This window comes from Leuresthes tenuis, unplaced genomic scaffold, assembly GCF_036924035.1.
Source record: "Leuresthes tenuis unplaced genomic scaffold, fLeuTen1.0.hap1 SCAF_21, whole genome shotgun sequence".
Lineage (NCBI taxonomy): Eukaryota > Metazoa > Chordata > Actinopteri > Atheriniformes > Atherinopsidae > Leuresthes > Leuresthes tenuis.
The window spans coordinates 22,743,029-22,753,637 of record NW_027325375.1 but is presented as its reverse complement, the minus strand read 5'-3'; the positions used below and the strand labels follow the sequence as shown (position 1 = coordinate 22,753,637).

The window sequence follows — 10,609 nt, the reverse complement described above, 5'->3', positions numbered from 1 at the left end:
ACGAGGCTGTGAGTTTTCAGGCGAGCATCACACATTGATCTGCGCTCAGATGTCGCTGTGCACTCTATCACATTGACTTCTTCCTGTAAGGGATCTCACACACCATCGATGGTTGTTTTAAGGATAAGAAATGTGCACAAAAGGAAATATGCTCTATTTTGCCTGTGCATAGTTGGCTTCATCATGTATAAATATCTCGGGTAAGTCTTGATCATTTACCATGTTTCACTTGCAGCTGTTTTCAGACTGTATGTTTCTGGTGCCGCATTTCAGTATTGTTTACTTATTATTTAAACATTTAAGTGTGTTGAAATATATTTGTCACACTGAATATCATTAAATATCGGACCTTAGCTGTATCACCCATGAGTTTAACTGTAGCACATAAAAGCTTCCCCCTATTTTGGAAGTGAAGTAAGAGTGGATTTAACAGAAGCATTGCAGATTATCCAAAATAAATAAATGGGTTTTAAAAGTAAGAGGAAGTTCATATGTTTTGAAGCCTGTTTTTCCTCCACATACTGATGTCTCTCTGCGTCTTTTAGATAGTTTTTGACCAGTCAAGGCATCTGCAAATTCCTATCAAGCATGTCATGTGGTCAGTTCAATGTGTCCATTATGTGTCACATAATGTGATTGTGACTAGGATAATCCACAACTTCTCTTCCAGCATGTCAGGAAGCGGGTGGAGGATGAGAAGGAAGGTGGGCCTGAACGCCAGTACATCTCAGTTCATTCTGGAAGGAGAGCCTTTCCGTATACTCGGGGGATCCATTCATTATTTCCGTGTGCCCAGGGCCTATTGGAGAGACCGCCTGATGAAGATGAAGGCCTGTGGCATAAACACCCTCACTACGTAGGAAGACTACTACACTTTGTTTTTTTAATCGCAAGCTTTGTCACTAATTGAATGTAAACTGAGAGCATCCTTGCAGATATGTGCCGTGGAGTCTGCACCAACCAGAGAAGGGGGTTTTTAACTTCCACACACAGCTGGATTTAGAGTAAGGAGAATGTTGTCTTATTTGTACTGAATACAGAACATTCATGACTAATTGACATACAACAACTTGATTGTTGGAGTGAAGACCATGCAGAACATTGGGCTTAAAAATATCCAGAATTAGATTTAAAACCGCCTTGCACCACCTTTCTAGCTGTACTAACAATATTATATGCTCAGAGATGTTTTGGGAATACTCTCCTTTTTCTCTCATCATCTAAACCCTGTGCTCAAGGGAGAAACAGTAGTCAGAGTCCCACCTGGCAACAGCAGCATCTCCACAACAACAGCAACTTATACAACACATTGGTGATGAGTGATGAGGAATTAGATTCTTCATTTTGCTGTTGTTTTTTCACATCCCTCAAAAAAAAATCAAATGTAGGGTCTCACCACAGATCTTGAGTTTTTATGTTTGTGGAGAAGGAAACTGTCTCCTCTGTCTGAGTTTCAGAGCTTACATCAGTCTTGCAGCTGAACTGGGATTGTGGGTGATTTTACGTCCGGGGCCCTACATTTCCGCTGAGCTGGACTTAGGAGGACTACCAAGGTACGGCCGGTATTCTTTTTGCACATAATTTCATTAGTGCATTTAGAAAACTTGATGTTCTGCGGGAGCATGAAAAGAAAAAAAAATTGAACAAAACAGCACAGAACTACTTTATCTGAAACACAAAATTCAATTTTTTTTTTTAGTTGAGTGCAATCAGGGTGAAAATGTTGCGTCTTTTTCTGAGGGAAGACTTATCCAGAGGTTGAAGATATATTGGACTCACTGTAGCTATTCTGTTCTTGCAGCTTTAGTGAAAACTAAGCAGCTTGTTTTCTTTCTTGCAGCTGGCTCCTCAGAGATGGCAGCATGAGTCTGAGGACGACTCACCCAGGGTTCACTCAGGCCGTCAACACTTACTTTGACAAACTTATACCAAAAGTGGTTCCGCTGCAGGTCTTTAAAAAAAAATGTTCAAACAGAATTGGAAAACAAATCTGTCAGCTACAGTTTGTTTAGCATGTCACCCTGATAACAAAATCCTTGTTTGTCTATATTAGTTCAAGAAAGGAGGTCCCATCATTGCAGTACAGGTTGAAAATGAATATGGATCCTTTGCAAAGGATCAAAGTTACATGATTTTCATAAAAGAGGTAAAGTACATGACTTGTTTATTACAATTCTCCTTAAATCCATGCATATGTGTTGCTATATTCTGCTGATTTTCAATTCTCATGCTACATTGTGTCTTGTTTTGAGAGGCTTTGCAGTCCAGAGGGATCAGCGAGCTCTTGCTCACATCTGATAACCACAACACATTGAAGTCAGGGGGTGTCGACGGAGGTGCTGTACATTAATGCACACACAAACATACACACTTGCACACTTTTATAGTGTAACCGGTCATCTGTCGTGTTGTAGCTATCAGGTCAGTGAAGCTACAGAAGCTAAATCAGAGAGACATCCAGGATCTGAATGCTATCCAGGTAAATGCTTTACCTCTACACATGAGTTAACTGTCAGGAAACATGGGGCATGTGCTGTCTGAGCTGACACTTTGGGTCTTTCTTGCACTGTTTTTTAGCCCAACAGCCCCTCCATGGTGATGGACTACTGGACTGGCTGGTATGATGTGTGGGGAGAACTCCACCATGTGCTTCCACCAGAGGGTAAGGAAGGCCTACCTTGTTAACTGTGGCTTTATAGATAAATTGACACATCTGTATTGGTGCTAACCACCTAATACTAGTGATGCAGATTTGTAAGCACAACTCCTTTTGATGGGCTTTGCGCTTCCTCGGCCTAATGAAGCAACACCTTAACCCCACTGAGACAGATTTATCTACCCATCCAAGCAGGATAAGTTACCACGTTATATTTTCTTCCATAAAACTCGGCACATGTTCAAATTATCTCCCTGTTTCACTCACTCAGTCTGAGGAAAAATGGTCACTTATACAAATTTTTGCCAGGGCATGAGAGTTAAAGTCACAAGACCCAGGTCAACTCCAGCCCTAAGTAAGGCCTGACTTTCATGGGAAGCGAGCGTAAGACAAAGAAATTCTGTTCACTCTCTCCACAACACCATTGAAGGAGGCTGTAGCCTGTAACAAATTTTACTGTCCAAACCGCAGGCAACTTTCACTTCACTTTAGACCTGCTTCCTGACCAAACCCAAAGTAATTTTTCTATTGTTACGTGTGGCATGCACCAGCTATAGGGAGCTTCCTGGCAGGCTTTGTGGATTGAATGACCACCAGAGTCCAGAGCTGACGGCAATTGATATTGACCCAGATGATGATGGCAGCTCTCTTCCACATGTTCCAGGCCTCCGCTTTAACCACCTCTGTGGAGGTTACAGCTCCACACAAGGCTGAGCTGGATGAGAGTTGATGGCATTGGGAACATGCCTGTGTCTTTTGTGACCAGCCCCTAAGAGCTTCATTTCTGCTTGCGAGTTTGTACACGCAAGCTCAGTTTTTCGCTTTACTCAAAGAAAGAAGAATCCCACCATCCACTTCTGTCTTCCTGACTTTCCGGTTTTCTTTCTAGTAGTCTGTACCACGACTTGATGTGAAATAGTACACACTTTTATTCCTTCACTGTAGTGATTTAATATTTATAGCTTAAAAAGGCACAACCCCTCACTAGTCATTTTCACATATGAACTGAGAAAGCGGGAGATTCTGATGGAAACACATGATGTGATACAACGCATGATAAGATGCAAGAAGTACGCTGGAGAAATTGCAGTGTTTTGTTAACAGTGTGTCAAGAATGGCAGATGTGACTCTGTGATTCTCCCCTTCATATGGATATCAATACCAAATGCTTCTAAGTTGATAATACATAATATGATAATAATAATAATACATTCAACAGAGAAGAGCATGAATCATCAACTCTTACAAGCAAGCACTCTTGTTCGCAGTAAATGCTGCAGTGGGTTTACATTCACACATTGTTTGATTTGGCCATCTTCTGGAGATAGAAGTAAAGACTAAGTAGAAGTGAAATCTCCACCTGACATCCAGAATGGACACAGTGGATGTTCTCATTTTTATGTTGTACCTCTGGAGCAACTGAAATTGCAGAGCTGAAGTGCATGTGTAAGATTAGCTTATGTCTCAAGTATTAACACCAATGGTTCTTCTTGATATGCTACTTACTAGGCCCAATACGACAAGACATACAGCTTCATTTTTTCACTAATGTGAGTCCATATGAAAGCTCTACAGCTGATAGATGTCCACCCTCTTTGTGTCACTGGCACTCACACAGAGGTTGGGTATCATGTTGACTTGGTATAGCATAAGGTCTCATTTAAGGTTAATTTTGCCCTTTGATCTACATAAGAACGATGTGAACATTCATTCTTTCTCACGTGCTCCACATGGTGACCGGCGAGCACCTCGAGGCAGAGGGAAAGGGGCAGCCCACAGATCCTGCTCCCATTTACCTGCCTAAGTCCACAATACAGTATATTCATATATGACCTCTGTATTAGGTGTATCCCAGCTAAAAGGTATTTTCGTCCCACTGGTAGTGCTGGTGCTGTTGTTAGACTGTTTACTAGTCTAAGTGGGTGCTGTTTCAGCTGCTTCCATTTTTATCAATGACATCATTGAGGCCATGACACCTGGGCATGCTCTGATGTGTAGAAACATCAAGAGCAAAGCTACACCTCCATTTTTCCAGAATGCTAAGATTCTGACAGAAACAGCCAAAATCCAAGATGGACATTTTCATCTGAATGTCAGCTTCAAAGACATACAGGACCACTTTGACTCTGAACACAAGAGGGCAGTGTTGGTTACAGCAGAATATCTCTGGTTATCTTAGTCTGCCACCAGCAGAAATGCTGGTGGCATATACTCTGTTGTGATATTTCCCTCAGTAGAGAGAATCAGATTCTGCATCTCTTTCAGTGCTCAGTATGCTACCCTCTACTTTCAAAGGGCTCCACATATACTCATTGAACTGGAATTTATTTCAGTAAAAGATCATTTTTAGTTTGAAAACTCAGCATTTATACACAGCCACTCGATAAGCAAGAGTGTGTACAGAGGGAGAGGCAGTTTGAACTGACTGCTACATTTTTTCAGTCTTCAAACCTGTTGCTCTGTCATGGACATGTGGGAACGTGTTCGAAACACAACAACGATAGCCCAAACTCTTAATGAACAAAAATAAGAAGAATCAAGTAAAATACAAGAAGAGGAAGGTTTCTTGTTAGATAAATACAACACCATATACTGTACTTCAATGGGATCATAAGATTTGATTTACTGACAACTTTTGAGTGTTTGTTTTGTCTTCAACCCTCTGAGGTCTATGATCACACTGGCGTGATCAGATTGCATGACGTCATTACGGCTCAGACCCCAGAGGGTTAAGAGATATTGTGCATAATTTGCCTTTACATTCTCAGCTCACCCTGATCTACATAGTTGCCTTCAGGGCATCTTTGTTTTCATACTGCATAGAGGTGCTGGAAGAAGAATTTAAATCCTTTACAAAGTATCAATAAAAAGTATTATTGTACACATTGTTTAGAAACTATATAGAGCTATAGAGATGGATATGAATTAATCTGCTTAACCTCGGTTGATTAATAAGTTGAAGGTTCCCTTTGTTTTGAAAATATAAAACTGTCCAAGTTAACTAAACTTTCAAATACTTTTTTTTAATACACTCAGATTAAAAAAAAATTCCAGTATTCTTTGATAGTATTTCACGGTGCAATTTGCATTATTTGGTCTTTATCTTTTCTTTATGATGATGCCCCCAAAATGAACTATTTAACACAGCTGTTTTATTATTTGTTTTAGTTTTCCATGGATTTCTCTTACTAGTTAAAACAGAATTTCTTTCTGATCTCCGTTACCGTTAAATAGCAGCTAACCGATAATATGTCACAGATTCCGTCTTTTTTTACCTCTCACGAGTTGTTCTTTCTCAAAATTATCTAATCAGCTGTAAAGACATTCCTTCTATCTCACCCCCCACTGCCTTTTTGCATTGAAAATGTAATTTCTATGCCAACAGTGGAATGCAAATGTGAAAACCAGGGTCATATCACATTTGCATGAGTCATTATTCAAAAGCTGCATTAAAGAAAACTTCTTGCCAGATATGGTGTCCACTGTGAGGGAAATTCTGAGGCGAGGCATGTCCGTCAATCTATACATGTTCCACGGAGGATCCAGTTTTGGATTCACGAGCGGAGCTCTCGCTGATCCATCCTACAGAGCTTTAGTCTCCAGCTACGGTTTGTTCTGTGTAGTTTTATTCTGTCAAAGTTATGGTAATTTCACAAAGTCACAAATATTTATTTTTGAGAATTAATAGGCAATACCATCTCAGACCTGAACAATTCTGTATGCTTAACACCCAACAGGAGTCAGTACAATACAGTTAACATGCTGTATTGTACTTTTTTCAGATTATGATGCTCCCTTATCTGAAGCTGGGGAATACACTCCGAAGTACCATCTTCTGAGAGATTTATTTTCTCGATACAGCAGTAAGTTAAATATGTGAATAGAGTACATCAATTTATGTGTTTACCGACCCACTTCTTTGCTTGATTAGTTTTGACCTCTCTGTGAAGAAAGAGCCAACAGTATACCAGACTTGCCAGTCCTGCATTACAGGGAAGCTTATGAACCCGCAATCATGTACCAGCACCTGTCTTTATGGGACGCTTTGAGCTTCACTGAGGGAGTAAGTTTTCATATAAGATCTCAAGCTGACAACGTTCTGCATTGACAAGGATTTTGCTTTCCAGCCAGATTAATTATTTTAATTGTCTTTGCAGCCTTTTAAGTCAGCCAAGCCTGTAAACATGGAGAATCTACCAGTAAACAACAGGAACGGTCAGTCTTACGGCTACACCTTGTATGAAACTACCATCACGAGTGGAGGAATATTGAAATCAGGTGATAATGTTCGAGACCGTGCCCTGGTGAGTCCTTACTGCAAATAAAGGTGTCATCTCTGACCTTTTATGCTCTAAAATGGTCGCCTCATTATTCACCGATTACCCACATTATGATCCCTCATATATTTGTAGTTGCTGAATCCAAAAGTAAAAGGAAAGAAAATGAAGACCTTGATATTACTCGTATTCGTCTGTTATATATAAAGATGGAGTTATAATAATGTTCTGCTATCTAAGCACAGAAATTCAAAATTATCGAAAGGTTTTTCAGTGAGCTCTCTGTTTTACAAGTTCTATTTTGTCTTTTTTGACAGATGAATGACTGTTTTAAATGTCCCTATCCATAGTAACTATTTCCAAAATGCCCTAAAATAACAAACTCAGAAGTGAATATTCTCTTATTATCAATTTGTGCTGTAAGTGGTTTTTCTATGTTGTTGATTTGGCCACAGTAATGTACATCTGAGGACATAAAGTGCAGAAATGCTTTGAAAGATTGTGGTGCTGTGTTAATTCAGAACCACAATTTTTTCATTCGAGGAATTATTTGACGATGATCTTTATTGCCTCAGGTGTTTGTAGACAGAAACTATATTGGCCTTTTCAAGCAAGATAGTCTGGAGCTGGCTGTTCCTGATGGACAGGTATGAACAAAGAAAGCAAATGTTTTATTGGCTGTGATGGATGCTGAAGTGGTGTCTCAATGGGTGTTAAATCTATTCAAATAAGTGAAAACAATCAATTCCTACAGGAACAGCGCACTTTGAGTTTATTGGTGGAAAACTGCGGACGAGCACACCGTGGAAGGGACCTTGACAAACAACATAAAGGTAATTGATTGAAAATGCTGCAGTTCATTGCTGTGTCTGCTATAAAATCACTCATGCACTCAGTGGGGAGTACACAAGTCAATTTTGATTTGTGCTCTTGCAGGACTAGTGGGAGATATTTTATTAAACAATATTCCCCTGCGTGACTTTACAATATACAGCCTGGATATGAAACCCAGCTTTATTGACAGGTTTATACACTTTATTATTGCATATCACACCCTGTATGTCACTTTAATTTATTTTTAATAATGTATTTGAACTATTATTTATTTCAGTCTTTATCAGGCACCTTGGAAAAGTCTTCCTGAAAGTCCCAGTTTCCCTGGATTTCTTATGGGGAGGCTGTTTGCATATGGGTATCCAAGTGACACATTTGTGAAGCTGCCAGTGAGTGACAGGATTCACACACATTATAGGACACTTAAACATGATTTACAATCATGTGAAAAAGCATGTTAATAAGTTGAGGACATTGTTGAAATACTTGGACATGTGGACACTTTATCCTCCCTGATACAGTGCCTGTAATTTAGAATTAACTCCCAGCAAATGAGTTTAAAGTTAAAAAGATTTATCACACAAGGGAAAGAAAGGATTCCTTTTGGTGCCATATGAGCTCCATGAAGGGTCTGGTGTTCTCCATACTTCTGAGATGTGTTTTGTCTTTGTGCTGCGATCTGAAAAGCTATTTAGAGTCTTTGGAAAAAAGGCTATGAATGCCTATGAGTCAATAAAGCAGCTCTTTCTAAAGTCAATGAAGCCAACAATTTTTCAGTGATCTACTTATTTTTGTGTTCTGATTGTGTTTTAGTCAAAGTGTGTTTATGAAATGCTTAAATTGTACGTTTTTGGGGTCCATAGGGCTGGGAGAAAGGTGTTGTGTTTATAAATGGACTGAATCTGGGCCGCTACTGGTCTATTGGCCCACAACAGACTCTCTACCTCCCTGGACCCTTTCTCAATAGTGGAATCAATCAGGTAAAGCTGTGCACAGACAAAATTTTGTCAGACACAAAAGTAAATGTGTGCATTTCAAGTGTTGAATATTTAAAATTAATACCTTAATCCATCTGTTAAAGTAGCAACAGTTATCAAAATGTACTGACCAGTGCCAGTATAATGATAATTATAATAATGATAAATGTTAAAATAATGTAATCTAGAAACTATTTCCTGTTCAGCAAGTCTATATCTTTGCATTAAACTAACCCTTCATGCCTTAAATAGCTCAGATGTAACTACACTTTGTATTTTGGGTTATGTTAATATGCAAATTGGCTTCTCCGCTCTGCTGCACACACATAAGTAATGATGTGCTACTGAATTACATTAGATAAATATTAGATTTATCTAAGACTTTAATCCAGACAGCCAATCCTGAAAAGTTACTCCCACCTCACACAGTCATGGGACTGGATTTTGTGGTTTGTAGCCAATGAAACTCTCTCAGAAATACTTAATTTGATGTGACTGCTGAGTTCACTCATGATAAGCGTTCTGATAAACAAAAACCCCAGTCTAACATGTTAGAAATCATGCTCAGGTTAAAAATGTAATTTTCTTTAATGATCCTTGTGGCTTGATTGAGACATACATATGGCAAAGGAAATTTATGTGCAAGTGGCCAGTAGCTACATTAAATTAAATATAATAAAGATCTTATGAGTTTTCTTACAAAATTACATATTATCACAACAACTCATATTAGTCTGACCATCTTTAGATGTCAGAGAGGAAGATCCAAGGCTGTAAAACACTGCAGCTAATAGTCACTGTAGCAGTATTGTTTGTTTATGCCTGTACAGTCAATGTGACTATGAAGTTTGTGATGTGTTTAAATTGATATTTAGCATTGTCAAATTTGACTAAGTAAACTTGTTTTACCTGCTTAAATTACCTTGAGATTAATTGAAAGGAGTTTGTGTCTGGATGATGCCTCAGATTGACATGATTGTTAGTTAAGCCTTGCGTCGCCAAAGCTGATGACTACATTAACATTAGTGGTCATTCATAGTTGCTGTGTATCCATTTGATGATGATTAAGATTTAATATGCGAATTGGTGCACTTTATAGGTGACAGAAAGAAGATTTAATTTACTTTGGACTGAATAAACTTTGCAGCTAAGCTGTTTAGCATTGGAGTTTAGCATAATGTTAACTCCTTTTTAAAAAAATAAATAAATCTTTGTATTACATACAGAAATAATTCCATATGCAATAGTGTGAAAATACAAGAATGTCCAAGTTTCTAACAACTTTGTCACTTTTTCTGTTCATATAAATAAGGTAATTGTGTTTGAGGAGCAAGAAGGAGACTACAAAGTCCACTTTGAAGACACACCTGATCTGGGCATGGCAGCAGACATCCAGTGACCATTATCACATCCTGTAGGGAATTACGTGGTTTGATCATTTCTCTGTTTTGTTCTTTTGTAATGTGCTCGTCAAATGTGAGGATATTCATGTGGTGAAAGCCTAATATGATACCTTAAATACTACAAACACAGTTCAATTTTTAACCACATCAACTCTCAAAGACACAGTAATGATTGCATGAGAGCAATGTTTTTAATCTATGTACATACAGTACCTTTGGTTACAATGGATATTTACACAAAGAGCAAAATTATCAAACTTCTTCTTACCCGTGAATTTCCAATTAAAGATTTATTATTTCTGTGTTGGAGTGGCAGTTGTATTGTTATGTTTGTATTGCTTGTGTGAATATTTTGAAGAAATCTGTTACTGAAATTATTGCATCTTCAGAATGTAAAACCAAACCAAACAACAACAACCCCCCCCACAACAGTTTTATCAGACATTATAAGCTGAGGCAGAA

The 10,609-nt window shown here is 38.6% G+C and overlaps 1 protein-coding gene across 1 annotated transcript; it reads left to right on the top strand.

The window, feature by feature from the left end:
* The first annotated feature begins 108 nt into the window (after positions 1–108).
* LOC140280192 (beta-galactosidase-1-like protein 2) lies at positions 109–10,205 on the top strand. Its single transcript, XM_072375484.1, has 19 exons — positions 109–200; positions 671–856; positions 936–1,004; positions 1,458–1,553; positions 1,841–1,949; positions 2,054–2,146; positions 2,255–2,336; positions 2,415–2,479; positions 2,578–2,662; positions 6,127–6,264; positions 6,439–6,519; positions 6,607–6,719; positions 6,814–6,960; positions 7,509–7,580; positions 7,688–7,766; positions 7,870–7,957; positions 8,045–8,156; positions 8,631–8,747; positions 10,057–10,205. The coding sequence occupies exons 1-19, from the start codon at positions 109–111 to the stop codon at positions 10,141–10,143; spliced, it is 1,911 nt and encodes a 636-aa protein (XP_072231585.1). The 3' UTR covers positions 10,144–10,205.
* The last annotated feature ends 404 nt before the right edge of the window (positions 10,206–10,609 follow it).

Excerpts from the sequence above, each read along its gene's own strand:
- LOC140280192 (XM_072375484.1), top strand. The coding sequence starts at position 109 with ATGGTTGTTTTAAGGATAAGAAATGTGCACAAAAGGAAATATGCTCTA. Across the intron at positions 2,337-2,414 it reads GTCAGGGGGTGTCGACGGAG|CTATCAGGTCAGTGAAGCTA; the intron begins GTGCTGTACATT and ends GTCGTGTTGTAG. Across the intron at positions 6,265-6,438 it reads AGCTTTAGTCTCCAGCTACG|ATTATGATGCTCCCTTATCT; the intron begins GTTTGTTCTGTG and ends TACTTTTTTCAG.